General features: G+C 33.5%; 1 protein-coding gene across 1 annotated transcript in view; it reads left to right on the top strand.

The window, feature by feature from the left end:
- The first annotated feature begins 4,724 nt into the window (after positions 1 to 4,724).
- The window catches only part of LOC129224993 (monocarboxylate transporter 14-like), a 31,160-nt gene continuing 17,777 nt past the window's right edge, over positions 4,725 to 18,107 (top strand). Inside the window, exons 1-2 of the mRNA XM_054859541.1 lie at positions 4,725 to 6,005; positions 14,577 to 14,804. Coding sequence (XP_054715516.1) covers positions 4,725 to 6,005; positions 14,577 to 14,804 — 1,509 coding nt within the window. The remainder of the gene's footprint in view (positions 6,006 to 14,576; positions 14,805 to 18,107) is intronic.

Here is an 18,107-nt window from a genome sequence, read left to right as displayed (position 1 = left end):
TTATACTTAACTAGCTGCGTTGCCCGGTCTATTTTGAAAATAAAAATTGTGTCAAGTGACGTATATTTAACAATCAGGCATAAATTTAAAAAAAAAAAAAAATCATGCAAAATTTCCCCTGCAAGCAATGACGACAGATATTCGCAACTCCAGCGCTCGAATACGCTACCTTGCGGTGATTTATAAAACTGCCGGGAAAACTAAAACATTGCCACGTTGCGTTCCACGTGTGTCTGTTGACGTAAACACAGGCAGTTTGTTCTGAGTATTTATTAACGCAATCGATGTGTCTTAGTTTGCTTTCAGCTACAGAAATTAATTCGTCCCTTAGTAGTATTCTCGGGCTTCTCAAAATAATGTTATTTTTCATTATTTCCTTCTAAAATATGAGTTGATTGAGAAATGGTAAAGCGAAAATTCTGGATTAACAAACTTGGATAACGTTACACAAGGTAAAAAATTTTAATGTTTTGTATGAATTTGTAAGAATATGGTTTTTTTTTTAATCTTAAATTAATTAAACTAACCATATTTTACAGCAGCATTTTTGGAATGGACAATATGCAAAATTGCCATTTTTTCCATCTGTAAGCTATCAGGTTGCTAAGATTCTAAAACGTTTCCAATTCCAGGTGGTGTTCTCTCCTATTAATAAACTTTCATTCTCTTCTCTTAAAGATCCTATTCACCCTCTTAATTGTTGTGGAATTTATAGAATTAATTGTAGTTGTAAACTTGCCTATATTGGACAGACTCGGCGTGCTTTAAAAATTCGCTTGAATGAGCATCAAAATTATGTGATAAAACAACAATTAAATAAGTCTAGTATTGCTCAACACTGTTGGGATTCGAATCACTCTTTTGATTTTAACTCTTATCAGATTATCCAAAAATGCCCCAATTCATCAGATCTTGACTTTTGGGAATCCTTTCATATTTTGAGGAACAGTTCTAACTTAGTTAACGATCTTAGTGCAGTTCCGTATTTTTCTAACATTTGGCTCCCATATCTTTAATACGTTCCTTTCCCATTCCCCCCCCCCCTTTTTTCCCCATTCATTTTTATCGATCTTCCTTTGTTTATTTTTACCTTTTTGTCTTGATTGACACTCCCCCCCCCCCCTAATTTTCTTCTATTTATCTTTATTTTTCCTTTTTTCGAATATTTTTTGTTTCTGTTTATTTTATTTCATGGTTTTCCATTCAGCTTTTCCTTTCTTGCGGTTCACGGTTACTGACAATTTCTTTTCTTTTTGTTTAAGCTTCGGCTTAATCTTTGTCCAATTGAATTCTTTCTTTCTGGGTTCGTACCTAAGAGAAAGCTCTTGGCCTTTGCTTGCATTCCTATTGGTTCCTGATCGGTTTATAACTTTGTCATTGGTGTTTGGCTAATCCGCTGTTTTTATCTTTTAAGCTGCATGCTTATCTGCTCTTGGCTTTTGTCGGATGTCTTTTCATCCATAAGTTCATTATTTTTTGCATTGAAAAAGGCGTTCCCTGTAACGCCGAAACACGTGTCTGCTGTTATTTACAAATTTGTGCTTCTTCTAACGTTGTTTTGTCTTACTTTACTGTTCAGCATAGGTATTTATTTATCTTAATATGCAAAATATTTTCTTGAATATATTATCGTAGAACAAAATGAAAAATGTTTAACCGAGAAATAATTTACTTTATTCCTTTTATTCTTAGCTGAAAGGTTTCGCCAAATTTGTTTAGGGTTATAGTTTTAGTATTGTGCGAGCAAGTAGCCTTGGCGAGATTTCGCGTTTTTAGTTAAACCATTTTTAATTTTTATCATGAGTGGAATAAAATGGTAGTAAGATTACAGAATTCGATAAGTAAAAAGAAATAATGGTCAATCAAACTGGAAAGAAAACTACCACCATATATCCGTGAGAATTTTGTTGATGATTTGCATAACATGACATAGTTAAATCGTAACTCAGAAATTAGAAAAACCGAAACAGAAAAATTTTAAATTAACCGATTTGGGAATTCGAGAGAAATAACTCAGCTACAAATGCAAAACAATAATCGCTAGCCAAGCAAGGCAAAAAAGTATTATCTTCTTTCGATAATAATTTGTAATGTCATATCGAATTTTCTAGCATTAATTGTTATTCTTGTCAGGCCACAATTATTATTTAGTTTTATCAAGAATTGATAAATATCGAATTCAACATCGTGGAAATAGCTGCTTAGAACTACGAACTACGTAGTTTGCATTAATCTTTGACGTTTAGTAATGCTTCTTGAATTCTCATTTCTTTCTACGTATTCCAGAATATCCACAAGACTTTGAAAATTAATTTAAAAAGAATAAAGCGAAAAAAATCATACATACGAACAAAAGTCACAACACTTTTAGCTTTTTCTTCGTTACCACATGCGTTTGTTTTAGTTTTTTCATCCCCCATTAGACAGTGACTGCAGTGCCCCCTATAGTTTGTTGGAGTTGCGAATTAAAATACTTTTAAGAAATTAAAATGAAATGAGAAAGATGGATTTTAAAAGTGTAACCATGGAAATAAAAAATAAAATAACTTTAAGAATTGAAAATGAGAAAGATGGAAATAAACAATGGATTCAAAAAGCGTTACCGTGGAAACGCAAAATAAAATGGTTAAAAACTTGAATAGAGAACAGATTTTTGAACTTCACTTAATCCGCCTGTAACTTTTTTTTTCTAATGGAGATAGAGGATAACTTTCGATCATTAGTCGAGTTAGATCTGGAGTAAAAAAAGCACCTCTTTCCAATGGTGTCAAAAAGAAAACTGTGGGACAGTTCCTTCACTTTTTTATTCATAAATTTAATGAAGAAAGTAGTGCCTAAATGTCAGCTAAGCCTAAACAAATTCGAGCTAAAAGCGTGAATAACTCCCGCCGTAGTTAAATTAGATCATTGAAACAAATTGCGTAGAACGCGGAAAATTCTGCTCTTTCCAACGATATATAGTATTAATATATGCAAGTAATTTTTCACCCCCATATTCGGGAATTTATGAAAATTGGGCCTAAATTGGAATAAAAAGAGAACTATTCATCGAATTGTTTTCGAACTGGTCTGCAAACCTTTTCAGGACTTAAAGGAACAAATTGTGAAAATTTCAACGAAATCGGTCGGGTAGTTCTCGAGTTTTACGGGTTCAAACACACAGACGCTTTTTGGAGACTGCATTTTATACTTTGTAGAGATTAAATACGTATTACCTTTAAAACTGGTAAATTAGCCATTTTCTTGTTGAATTTTTGAATATCATGGCTTCCAGGTTCTATTTTGATGCGGTTTTGGATATCATCCCTTTCGCAAAATTTTTTTGGATGTCCCCTTCACTTTTCCCCCCTCTTTTTTGCTCTCTGACCAATCTCATCCCTGGGTCTCGGCGATCCTGTACATGAGTACATGCTCTCAGTTATGAAATTATTTTTAGTTATGAAATTATGTAGATTGTTTAATAGGCGTACAAGGAAACATTCGTTTTTGTTACATATAACTCAATTAGAATTTGCAATCTATGTTGCTTAAGTTCAAAATTTATTCAGGAATTATGTTTCATAAAACCACAGAAATTACAAATACGGCGGAAAATAATTTGCGCAGTTCTACTCACTATTCTTGCAACCTAACATATAAACTTCAAGTTTAATGGTGCCCCACAGAATACGTAATACCTTTGTTATTATTCTACACATCGCTTTGACCGTAACTTAATCTGCAGAATTATTATTGCTAGTACTTCCATCTGATAGTTGTGTGACTTCTATCCCTTGATTAAAGTGGTTATTTTATGATAGGGCAATTTCCTTGGTAACATGCTTATCAATTATGTATTGCTCAAAACATCCCACACCTATAAAGACACTAGATATGTTAAAATCCGAAAATTTGGAAATGATTCTAGTAATGACATTAAACTTAAATCCAATGACATTTTCTTTTCTCACTTGTTTTAATTTGAATTAAAGAAGTGTCCTAATAAAATTTTGTGAATCTGAATTAATTTTTTTACCAAATTCTTTCAACCAAAAAATTGTTAGACATCAATTGAGGCAGTGAGAAGCGGAGGGATGAAAGTGGACTTTTTAAAGTTTCGAGTAAAATATGTTTTAAGTTCCAATCGTAGGTAGACTTTCATTGAATTGTTTTTCTAAATCATGCTGTATAGCAGCACCCACCTGAGCTTCTAGTACCATCTCTTGACCTGAAACAGAAAATAGGTTCTCCTACTTCTTGTACTGATTATCTTTGATTTTTTTATTTTTTCACAAATATGCCCTTGCTTCTCACTGCCTCAATTGATCATCGTTTTTTTTTTTTTTTTTTTTTTTTTTTTTTTTTTTTTTTTTTTTTTTTTTAAATACATACTTAATTGTTGCTCTTGGAACCAAAATATCCCTTAACATAATGGCCACAGGTGGCAGCAGTCTTGAAACAGTTGTGCACGGTTTTCATTTTTTGTTCATAATATCCAAAAAAAAATTATTTTTTCAAATATGAATATTTTAATCATTTTTCGATGTATTGTGATTTTTTTTTATTTTGCAGCGACACATTTTATCGACATTTTCTGATGGACAAAAGGTCTTGATGCGGAACTTCAACCTGAGAAAAGATTCCTACTCCTTGTGGCTGATGGCAACACCAACTTATGTGAAAAAATTTATCCTCTCTGTTGAAAATTCTACTAGTGTTAAAAATTGTTTTATTTCATCTCAAACATGGATTCTACAACTATTGAAAGCGGAAAAGATGTGGACTCTAATGACTCAAATATTAACGGAACATTATATAAAACGGACAACATTAATAGTGCTAAATGTGTAAAAGGGGAGAGACACTCCAATCACGGTAGCACTACTAGTGTGTCCTCCTCCTCCTCCAACAGTACAACAGAAGCTGCTAAATCATCTCTACCTGTCCCTCCTGATGGTGGATGGGGTTGGGTGGTTGTTTTTGCCTCTTTCATGATTAACTTGATAGCTGATGGGGTCTCATTCTCTTTTGGAATTCTGTACGTAGATTTTGTAAAATATTTCGGAGAAAGCAAGGCTAAAACTTCATGGGTCGGGTCAATCATTCTAAGTATGCCTTTACTGGCAGGTCCCGTTGCAAGTTATCTAATCGATCGATATGGGTGTCAGAAAATGTGCATCTTGGGGTCGCTGTTATCTGCCGTGGCGTTCATTTTGAGCATCTACGCCAACTCACTCGAGGTGCTGTGCCTGACATTTACCATAGCCGGACTCGGTCTGGCTCTTTGTTACGTCACTTCTATCGTCATCGTTGCGTATTATTTCGAGAAGAGGAGGTCGCTGGCTACGGGCCTGGCTGCTTGCGGGACTGGCATTGGGACTCTCCTGTTCCCACTTTTCACGGGGCATCTTCTTACAATTTACGACTGGCAGGGCACGCTTTTGATTTTGGCGGGATTCTTTCTCAACATGATGGTGTTCGGTGCTCTGATGAGAGATCTCGAGCCGCCGTCAAAATCGGCTAGTGAAAAGCAAGATAACTCTGAAAGCTGTACCTTGGAAGATTCGGAGCGGCTGTGTAGCTCCTTGGTGCAGCTTCCAACCTATCTGCGAGACAATCTGCCAGTCGAAGTCATTTCGGAGCTTTCCAGTAAAGAAGGTGGTTATTTAAATTCTCTGCTGGAACAACATCCTCACCTCTTCGGAGCCATCATGACGAAAAGCACTGCCGGATCCGAAAATTCTTCATCCATCATTCCTCAGAATCATGAAACAAGGAAAGAGAAGAAGAGAGGCAAAAGCAAATCTGTTTCAACAGAGAGGAGTGCGTCGCAAAATCACTCTGCAATCCCCAGAGAATCATCATTCACCAGCAAATTGGACGCGAAGTATTTGCGCAACATGAAAATACAGAGAGGCAGTATTACATACCGCGGAGCTATGCTGAATATTCATCGTTATCGTCTGAGAGCATCCAGCTGCCCCGACATTTACAGGAACAGCATGGTTACTATTGCGGAAGAAAAGGTCAGTAGTTCTCTTTACTATTATTTGGTTTTTTAAGAGAGTTCTATAAATGTACATACAGGCAAGAGCAGATACAGACTACCGTTTCAGGGGAGTCCTACTGAAGAATGCCCCTCCTCCTCTCCATTGAAAGAACCTACTGTTTTGGGTACCAAAAAATTCTGTAACTGGTTCGGTGTCAACTCGATTTTAGAGCTTCATCGCTAGCATTTATCATAAAATTGAAAGAGGAATTAGCATTTCGGATCAAACAGCAGAAGGCCGATGAGTAGCGCAGCGTTGCAAATGCATATTTGAAAGATAATTTGTGGAATTCAAGTACCGTATTTTCGGGAGCATGCGCCGCACCTGCCGTAAGCCCGCATCGTAATATTTATTAAAGAAATTTTTTAAAAATTACTATATGCGTTGCATCCGCCGTAAGCGCCGCACCTGAAAGAAACTAATTTTGATAATTGTTTTATGAAGACAACTGAAATACAATTGAACAGATTAGCAACATTCGAAAAGGTTTTTTCATTCACTGCAATTACGTATTGTTAGGGTAACGGCACCAATCACAGACATGCTTTAGACATTGATCTCAGGTTAACGCGATTTTTAATTTCAGGATAACTCAATACTTTTAAATGTATTTAGTCTTTTTAAACTTTTTCTCTCATGCAACATCTTATCTAGTGTTTGGCTGCTTCTGGAGCCTCTGAATTAGTTAATTCTATTTTTATTTGCTCAATGTCAAAAAATGTTCCGATCCCCCCCCCCCCCCTTCCCCTGACCCCCAGTTACAGACTCCGAAAAACTGATGATAACCAGTAACAGGCAGGATGAGAAAAGGATGAGTAAAAGACAAAATTCCCCTTTTCTCTTCAAAATGTGCAAAAGTTCTTTATTTTTCGAACTAAAGCCTTATTAAATTCAAATGGACATGTTACACCCGTTGACCTCTTTGAGTTCTTCATAACCTTCCACCACTGCCTTGTAAATCCCAACTGGCTCATAAAACTCTCTCTGATAACACTAGATGTCTGCGAAGTATTCATGATCCACAGCAACATTAGTTTTACCCCCCTAAAAGGCTTATTATTTAAATCTTAACTTATGACTCTGTTACTGGACACTTGTCTGTCACGGTGACCTTACCTATCTACCCTAAATTCGACTATCACGGACTTCGCTGAATTTCTGATCGCTGCCGAAAATTTTGACATTACGCATGAAAAAACATTGAACGACCGCCTTAATGCATGTTAAAAAAAATTATAAACTTTCTTTGAAATAATTACTGGTAGAATCCATGTCAATTCAACAAGGGCTGTAACATGATGGTCTCGGATTTTTTTGAATTTAACATATGTTAAAATTCATGAAAAATTAGGTTTTTTTTTTTTTTTTTTGCCCAAAAAAATTCTTTGGCCGAGATACAGGCTGCCAAAGATGGCGGTCCTGTCATGATTTCTCACTTGAGATTTTCGTCAAAATCTTTAAAGTACATTATCTCAATCAAGAACGGTAGAACATATTTTGTTGTAGTTTGGTTTATTTAAAAGGATATTTTTTTCTTGTTTAAAAACATGTGCAACATTATGAAATATGTGCTTTAGTTTTTTTTCACCTGTCGTTTGAGAAAAAAAAGTTTAAAATAATGTTTTTGATTTTTCACAAATATGTCAATTTCAAAAAATTTTTTTTTTAGTTTATTAGTACCACTGAGCACTACGTTCCCTGAAAAGGAAAGCTTCCACTTTTTGTTTAACAGATTTTAGAGGCATTTGAAAAAATGAGGGTTTTTAAGGAACTCTTTACGTAATTGCAGACCTGTAAATTCAAAAAAAAAAAAGTTCGCAACAAGTGGCCAGAAAACACTTTTAATTAAGTTATAAAGCGAAATTTTCATTTTGAGTCGCCATTTTATTCTGGATATGAAATTTAGTGAGAACATTTAGCTTAACGATTCTTTCGGCGCTGCCCTGAAAGGCTGCGGGGGGAAATACAGCGAATCGGCTGGAGACCACGTTCTAGTTTTCATAAAAAATAAAACTCCGGGATAAAGTAGAGACCCAAAATGAAAATTTTGCTATATAAACTAATTAAAAGTGTTTTCTGGCCACTTGTTGCGGAAATGTTTTTTGAATTTTCAGATCTGCAGTTATGGGAAGAGTTCTTAAAAACCCTCATTTTTTCAAATGCCTCTAAAATCTGTTAAACGAAAAAGTGGAAGCTCTCCTTTTCAGGGAACGTAGTGCTCAGTGGTACTAATAAACTAAAAAAAATGAATTTTTAAAATAGACATATTTGAAAAAAATCAAAAACATTATTTTAAACTTTTTTTTTTTTTTTTTCAAAATACTGAAAAAAAAAACTAAAACACATTTTAAAATGTAGCACATATTTTTAAACAAGAAAAAATATCCTTTTGAATAAAACAAACCGCAACAAAATTATGTTCTACCGTTCCTGAGATAATGTACTTTGAAGATTTTGACGAAAATCCAAAGTGAGAAATCATGACAGGACCCCATCTTTGGCTGCCTGTATCTCGGCCCAGAAATTTTTTTGTGCAAAACAAAAAAAAAACGTACTTCTTAATTTTTAATGAATTTTAACATATATTAAGTTCAAAAAAATCCGAGACCTTTACCCTGAGCCCTTGTTGAATTGACATGGATTCTACCTACTGTATAATTCGCTTTTAAACTTCAGCACTTACGTCCAAAAAACGGTGTTGGAGACTGGAGGATCCAACTTTTTTGCGAGATGAAAGTTGCGAAATTTTTTCTCAAAACCACTCTTTAGTTTGGATATTTTCCCGATTTTAACTCAATCCATTTAAACATTGAAAAAATAAATACTTACACATTCTGGAAATTTTTTTATATTGTCTGCCCGTGCATTAAAGACTTGAATTACAGTAGAATGCTCGACTGTTTGAAAAATGCGGGAAATGCCGAAATATGAATTAATTTTGCTATTTGATTGCTTGGAAATTGGTTACTCAAAATAAATGCATGTGAAATAATACTACTAGAAATTCAGAAGGAACGTTTTGTTAATTTTTAGTCAATTATATAAGAGCAACAGTTAACATTAAGAAACAAATCGCGATAGCTGATCCGTTTCGAAATTCGAGATAGCAAAAAAAAAAAATGCTTTTCATAAACAAGAATAACTAGTATGTTGTGGCCATCACGAAACTTTCTTCTATATTTTTCCTTTTTCTGATCCCTCCCCATGTTGACGAGGAAGCAATATTCTAACAAAAACAAAATTACACATGCAAAAACTTGACGACCATCCCAATGTCTGAATTATTGTTAAAAAAAAACAAAGAGCGAAAATTGAAAGTTACTTTAAAAGCCTTACTTGAATTAATTACAAATATTTTATTTATTAACAAACATAAGATGGCAACAGTTAAAAATTTTAAATCATTGAGATAATATTTCCGATCATTTCCATACAATTAAAATCACGAGAAATACGCAGACGACAATCTATTACGATTTATCTTTCTTATTGTTGCATTAATAAAACTATTTTTATTCGCAAAAAAAAAAAATCAACACCTCTTGGAGCGATTGGAGTCAAAATTGAACCAAAGCCTGTTTACGTATGGATTCACATATATTCCAAATTTCAACCAGAACGTAGCATTACTTCTGGAGATAGGGCACTCACAATGGAAAAAAAGAACGGGCGATTGCGCTACCCCCTTTTTAGCTGTTGACACCAAAATAAAATCAGCTCTTATACCCACTAAGGGCTACTTGTCAAAAAATTTTTGTTTGATTCCGTTCGTTATTTCTTGAGATACAGCAGTCACAATTGACGACAAAAAACGTTCTATAACTCAACCCCCGTTTGAGTTATTGACACCAAAATTGAATCAGCACCTGTTCCTGTTAATGGCAACATATGGACCAAATTTTGTTTGATTCCGCCAGTTACTTCCTGAGGAATAGCAAGCACGCGTAACTCAAAAAACGTCCCATTGCTCCACCCCCCTTGGAGGGATTCGCGCCAAAAACCAATGGGCACAAGTTCACATAGCGGCACATATGTGTACTAAATTTCGTTCGATTTCATGCGGTAGTTTTTGCTGTAGAGCGGCCACAAAAAACTGGTCACACACAGACGTGACACACACACATACACACACACATACATACACACACACATACATACACACACATACACACACACAGACAGACAGACATTTTCCAAAAATGGTCGAAATGGACTCAGCACACCTCAAAACGTTCGAATCCGTCAAAATTCGAAATTCGAAAATTTGCACGAATCCAATACTTTCTTCTATATATTAGATATAGAAGAAAGTAAAAATTGGACACATTTCCAATCATTTTCTAGTTCTGGGGAGTTGGGGGAGGGGGAGGGGGGAGGTTCTTGCGAAAGAGTGGGTGTAATGAAAGGAGAAAACATTGAGAATGGTAGTTCGGCAGATTCTTGGCAGGCAAACTAGATATCATAATTTTTTAAAGGCTGAGGGTTTGGGGTTTAGAATGAATGCGTTCTTTTTTGCGAGAAAGAGTTTATGGTTTTGTTTTCTTGGCGGGGACATTTTTACAACAGGTTTTTGTGAGTGGTTTATGTATGTTGTTCCCTATGATTTTTGTGTGTTATTATACTGTCTGTTCCGAAAGCAAAGACTAAAACTCAGGCTAGATTCCATTTTAAAGATGGGACTGAAAGAACTGCTGAACACGTCATTTTGCACCTTTTTTACTTCCGGGTTTCCCTCTCTGTTTTTGTTTTGATAAAATCAGAACAGACCTGACGCATGCGCAAATTGACGGAAAGTCTGGGCTAACGAAAATAGACAGTATAAAAAGCCCTTAAACTTAATATTTTCATACTGAGTAATTAACTTTCAGTATAATATTGTAACTTTTTTTGAGAAATGGGATACTTCTAATTTTTTTAATGAAGCCTTAAATTTGCTGAAGTTATTTCATCGTTTTGAATTATGAGATTGTTTTGAAGCATTCACGCTGTAGCGACATACTAGCCGATTTATTTAAACGATAAGGAGCGGAGGACTATTATTTATTTATTTTTTAATCAAAAAAAAAATTGTTTAACACATTTTGACTTCCCCCCGTGCCCTCTTCTAGAAAATGCTTTTTTCCCCCCTGGGTCATTCCATGCGAAATGAGCAAATCAGCTGTGGCTGACATGTCACAGATTTCAATTAAAATTTTTATTTAGGTAAACCATGCATATCTATGAAGAAATGCAGAGTATGAAAGTTTAAAAACTGTTTGTTGCTTTGTTATTTAAATTAGAAGTTGATGCTTACGCTAAGCCTAAATTTTCATAGTTCATTGCTGCCAGTTTGTGACTCAATAACGCCATAAGTTATAAACGTACACTTAAAAAATAAATATTTCCGCATTCTATAAACAAATCTCTATTGAGAAAGATCAAAGTAAAACTTACTCGGATCTTTTTTTGAATCTGAGATATTAACAAAGATTGAAATTTTGCCAATTTACTTCAGATTTTAAATCGCTCTTCTAGCTCTTTTAATGAAAAAATAACAGTAAAAATGATTCAGATTGAAAAACTATCTAGAAGTAACTATCTGCTCTAATTTAGTAATTGTTCATGAATTTCTTGATGACGAAATCATACTTTAAAAAATCGAAAATTTCATTTTTTCCTCTATTTCAGATGTTTTTTTGAAGATGAGGGAATGCTCTAAATTTACTAAATTTTTTTTTTTACATAATGTACTGAAGTGTCTTTTAGATGCTACTAAATTTTAATTATTGGTATCGGCGTATTTTTGTTACTAGAGTAATTTGAACTAAGGTAAAATTTCATTAGTTACTTCTTTTTATTTTTAAGTTTAGCAAAACTAACCATTTCTTTCGTGTTTCATTTTCTCAAAAGCATGTTTATGAAGTACATGCTGAAATGTACATTTTTTAATTGAAATAAATGTCAGTTTTACTTGCTTTTGTATCATTTATTCGTTTATCTAGTTCTTTGAATTCTCGTAATTTCACATAAGAGTCAATCCATACAAGTTCCATACAGCATAAACTATGCATTCATGTCCAAATATTTCTAAGTTATCAAATTAAAATAATTATTTTGAAAATTACAATATGTTTTTTCAGTATAATGTATTATATAGGGCACAATATACGTAATTTAAGAAGGTGCCATGAAGTTTTCACACTTTTTATTTCTGTTTTAGTGTGTGAACTGACTAGCAAAATTGCTTAATTTCAAAGACCTGTATCTTTTTTACAAACCAAATACAAAAAACTATGTATAACATGCATAGTACTTGAATGGAATATTCAACTGGCCAGGAAATTTTATTTTTAATTCAGTCCCCTTTTGGTTTATAGGGGTCTAAAAATGTCACTTTTGTCATTTTTCCGATTTTTGAGGGGCTATAATCTATAAAGGGTATACAAACACACAGCAACAGTTACATATTCTTTTTAGCATGGTTCTAGTGATTAATTTTTGTCGTATTTCATTTTGTGTTTACGTCCCCTACGTGAGTTGTCCCCCTTTGAAATGAGTAAAATTTTTACATTTGGCCTTAAACTTTAACCTGTTGCCATTATTTTAATTATTAACTTACAGCTACGTAACTCAGCATGTAAGACTATCAACTTATGCACTTTAACATCAAAGTGTTAAATTAACTGTCATAAATATGATTTAAATAGATTTTGACCAAAATATAAAGGTCTAGAAGTCCCACTTTTGAATACGAAAATCATTTTTGATGACTTCTATAAAATCAAAGGTTCAGTTGAGAGAAAAAATAAAAGTGGTTTTAAACATCTTTCACATCCAGCTTTTAGGGGTATAAATTTCAAAAAAATTAAAAATGATCGAGCGCACCCATCCGTCGAACCTGTATGGATTGACCCATAAAACACAAAGAAAATGCTATTTTTCTGAATTTTATTTTACGTTTGGAAATCAAAAACCAATTTCGAGTTTCTTCAAGCAAATAGTAGAAACACAGCTCTCTATTCTTGAAAAATTTTAAAGTTGTGTGAATTTTCCCTCATTTGAATTTTTGTGTATACGTAAAGGGGAAAATCATCATTTTACAAAATGTCACTAAGTTTAAAACTGATTTTGAAGACAAATGAGTTAAAATACAACTTCAAAAGTAAGGTATTTCTTTTATGATACTTAGCACATTATTGGGTAATAATTTCATCTAAGCTAATGCATTCCTTAAAGATTGAGATTAAAAAATAAAATGCTTAATTATGAGAAAATTGAAATATTTTCAGTTTTTCAAACTCGGTTAAAAGTTAACTATAATAACTTTGAAATTTTTACTGATATTAGATTGATTACCCTACTCCAGCGGTTCCCAACCTTTTTAGTTGCGCGGCCCACCAGTTTTGTCGATAACACCAATGAGGCCCACTAAATGCTACATATTACTTGCTCAGCAAAAATTTACTTTTTCGGTGGGGGGGAGGGGGCTTATAACTGTCCTTAGATAAATAATATACCGTATTAGGATTGAAAGTGTGTTAAAAGCAAAGTTCTAGAGATGTTAAATACACTTCTCGCCTCATGCTTTACCACTGATATAGATATACAGTACAAGAACAATTTTAAAAATATTTTTTAGGAAAGAAAATAACTTTATTGCATTCATTTTGCTGGTATAGCTGTAAGAAAACTCAAAAATAAGTCATCAAAGTTAAAGCTCCATGGGATTTTTGACGCCGTTTTTCCTCTACGAGGGAGTCGATATCTGGATTGAAACAATCTCAAATAACTCGCAACATTCAATGCATTTCTATATTATTTTTTTAAAATACTGAAATGAAAAGTCTTATTCAAATTGGTAGGTTGTCGAAAAGCCCCTCAAGTGTCTCAATTCACTGGTTAGTCTTGCTAGTTCAACAAAGGAGGAGCATTTTAACTTGAAGCTTGAATCTAATACTATTTTCTTTAAAGGAGTTTCTGATTTATAAGATCTCATCTTCAATTACAGGAGAAAGTTCCCAAGAAATATGAAAAATCTTAAAGTTCCGTATTGGCTATAGCCATGGAGAGATTTTGAGGAACAGTACATCTAACAAGTGAATTTTTGCAAAAAAACGGAAATTAAGACCCCAAGATTTATCTTGGTTCAGATTCTCGACTAGTGTCCACGGCCCAGGAACACGCTGTTCGCGGCCCACAAGTGGGCCGCGGCCCATGGGTTGGGAACCGCTGCCCTACTCCATAGATTGCAAAAACATATAACTTTTATTTTTTTTATTAAATAGTTAATAAGATAAAAGCCTTCAAAAGTGCAACATTAGGCATTTATGACAATGCTGTTCAATTTAACCAATTTTCAATCGCATGTAACTATTTAAAAAAAAATTTAAGCAAAAATATTTTAGATATTTTTATATAGGCATAAAAGAAACCTGTATACCAAATTTCAGAAAAATCTATAACCATACGGCCATCACTTTTTTTGCGAATTTTGCTCATTTCGCATGGAATGACCCCCCTGTTATTTTGTTCTTATTTATTTTGCTAAATAAGTTTCTTATTTTTCAGTCATGCTTGTTTCTGAGTGATTTGAAAGATCTCATGCTCGCAATGTTTGACTTCTCAAACTTTAAGAATGTTGCCTATACAGTGTTCTGCATATCAAACTTCTTACTTTATGCCTGTGTCGATGTGCCATACGTTTATATTCCTGATCAATCCATTACAAGAGGAACTGATATGAATAGTGCTTCACTGCTCATCTCAATACTTGGAGTACTCAACTGCCTTGGTGTGGTATGTTACTATATCGTGATTTTTCTTATACATTTAAAATATTCATTGGCGCTAGCAAGTGTAAGTGAATAACATTTTGTCCTGTATGTGTGTCATTGCTGTGAAAAATTTGGTAACTTTTAATCTAAACCGATAATACTTTAAGTATGCCCTCCTCATCAACTGAGAAGCACCTGCATGCATTCAGGAGGAATAGTATGGGGAGTTATAAGCAGGGTTCGTACGGGTCATGGAAATCCTGGAAAGTCATGGAAAAGAAATAAACAAATTTCAGACCTGGAAAAGTCATGGAAAATTAATATTTTCATAAAAATCATAGAAATTTATTTCAAGTCATGGAAAAATGTCTTGGATAGTAAGAAAGCAACAATTGCTAAAAGAGCGCTAGAAATATTGAGTGATTTAGTAATATTGCATATTAATTGAACAATCTCAAAGACAAATCAGAGTTTTGGAATCCAATTTCATCCACTTCTGTAACAGCGGCTCACCTTTTTTTGTGATGTGATTTTGTTACTGGGGCATTACTAATTTTGAACCCACCATTATTTTCAGTACTTCTTATATTTTATGTTCTGCAGTAGTGGACTCGCACTTTCTTGATTTTGCCACGCCCCCTCAAAAAGTATAATTCAATTGCATACCAGTTCGTTTCAACTACTTGTAAAAAGTTTATTATTAAATTTTTCAGAGTTTATCTTGATATGTTGAAGGTTTTAAAATGAAGACTTTAGTCAGTGCCCAACATATAGCTCACAAAACTGATCATTTTAGCCAGCTAAAATATCTGGTTTGCAAAAATGAATTTACTGTAAAAAGTGGCTTTACTTTAATGAACGAATATGCTGTCCAGTTACATGAGTGATTAGATGCACTATTGATATCAAAGGGCAATGATTTTATGAAGTAAATTTATTATTTTAAACTTATTCAATTTTTATCAAATTTATTACTATTCTGTTCTATTTATTAAATATTTATTAGACATTTAAACATCAGTGTATTGCATTCCTTATATTTTTATTTTCCTTGAATTTATGTGATGAAGACAAAAAAGAATAATTTATTACTTTCAGCAGTATGTACTGATATTTTTTTCAGTCACAAGTAAGTGCTCCAATGAGGTAATGACACTCATGTAAAAGTTTTTCTAATGCCCATTTCCGAAAAAGTTGGCAAGTTTGACATTAAATAGTACTATTCTCTTCGTGTAACAAGGTCATGAAAATGTTTATGAAGTCTTGGAAAAGTCATGGAATTTTTTTATCCAAATTGAGTATGAACCCTGTATAAGTACTTTAAGTATGTTTTTGTTTCTGATATTTTTAGCACTATTCAAAGTTGCCAACTTTCCCTATTTTTGTGAAAAACTTTCGATTTTCATCGATATTGCACTTAATAATTTTATTTAAAAAAAATTAAAGTTTCGATGTTAAGAGTAAAATTTTTAGTGAAAGAGTAAAATTTTCTCGTTTCGCGATCGTTTGTTATGCTGCTTGTGTTGATGAAAGTGACTCCTCCCTCTCCCTACTTTAATCAAGTATCGTATTTCGCGAAATTTACCTTCAGTTTGCATCTTGAAGACAAAGTCAATAGATTGATTGAATTTGAATGACTTACTTAAAACATGCACTTCACACTTCTTTACTTTTTTTTTAGCATACAGTATGGAATAAAAATTCTCTATTATTGCATTGAAAATCAATTTTTAATGCGTTTAAAAACGTCTCTTTTACCTTAACTTTAACAAATAATCTCGCAATTGTTTTTCATTTATTTATAAAAGTAAAGTATTTTTTTATTGAAAGTGAGATCGTAGTCTTTCACCTACAAAGGTTCAGGAACTTAAATCAATTGCTTTTCAAGTTTGAATTTCTGAAAGTACTAGAGTTAAAATATTTTTCGAAAAAAATCTGGGGGCGAGGAGTGAATTTCCATGCAAAGCTTTAAATCTGTGCCTTTGAAATAACAGCAGTAAAAAGACTGAAACGAAGTTATTATTGCTAAGTTATTTGCATCTTTTTTTTCCTTCCTTTCTTGTCTCCGCTATTCTACAACACTTACATATTAAAAGATCAATCTTTTTTGCATCCTTTACAGAGAAAGGAAATTTTACTTTTAAAGCATTAAACAGTCATCTCTGAAGTGTAAGCATAATATATTTTCATATATTTTTGTTTAAGTTTAAATTTTTGTCTACAAAAGTAATACTAACACTATGTATAACACCAACTATGAATAGAATTTCATAAGAACCATAATTTTTAAAGTTTATTTCAATTTTGTAATATTTTACTTTTAGGGGATTAAAATATACTTTTATTGAGAATTTAAATTAAAATTTTAAAGTGGGGGTATTTATTTTTCAATCTTTACACCATTAACAATTTGTTTGGTCTCTGTAGGAATCTATTTATTCAATAACATGGTATTTAAAAAATAACCTGTTCATTACTACTGCTTAGGGCCTTTCCATATATGTCACTTTTTTTCAACATTTGTGACACCACTCTCGCCTTTTTGTCACATGTCACGCTATTTTTCATAATCATATTCTTATTTTAAAAAAACTGTTGTCACACTTTTCGTTGCTTCATCCCTCCCCCTTACCACAAACTCGCATTTTTACGAACTCCCCTCCCACCTCAAAGCTTGGCCTCATTTGTGGACAGCCCCTTTCTAAAACTCTTCATCGCTGCTGATCTTGATTTGACTATTACAAAATTAGGACTATTAAGAACAACCTAAATAGTAATGAAATCAAATGTTTTTCATAACTTTTAAAGAGCTTATACTGCTTAGAAAATCAAGTAGTGTCTGAGAAATTGAGACTTCTATTTTATGACTTACTTATCAGACATAAGTGCAAGCAATTGCTGAGGATGCTCATTAAAGCATCCAGAGACTGCAGTCTCTGGATTCTCAAGTGAACTGATGCCCGTCGTTAAGGGAAGTCGGGGCAATTGCTCTCGCTCCCATGGGTGCTCATATGCAAAACTTTAAGGGGGTAGGGCTCAGATATTTTCTCCATGGTTTAGTATGATATGAAAACCGATTTCAGTACAGATTAGAGTTATTAAAATTTGACGTTTTCAATGACTTATTCATTAATGGCTGGAGAAGAAATGTTTAAACATTTTTGCAAAGAAAAAAGTACTATAAGCAAAGAAAATCTAATTTCTAAGTGGGGCATGAGCCCTTACTTGCCTCCTCTCCCCCCCCCCCCATATGGGCGCCCTTGCCGTTCCCCCTTGCTAAGTTAACATAAAACTGGGCATATTTTCTGTTTTCCGATGAAATTTG

Source organism: Uloborus diversus, chromosome 6 (assembly GCF_026930045.1).
Source record: "Uloborus diversus isolate 005 chromosome 6, Udiv.v.3.1, whole genome shotgun sequence".
NCBI classification, from domain to species: domain Eukaryota; kingdom Metazoa; phylum Arthropoda; class Arachnida; order Araneae; family Uloboridae; genus Uloborus; species Uloborus diversus.
The sequence above is the reverse complement of the archived record's forward strand: the minus strand, read 5'-3'. Positions and strand labels throughout refer to the sequence as shown.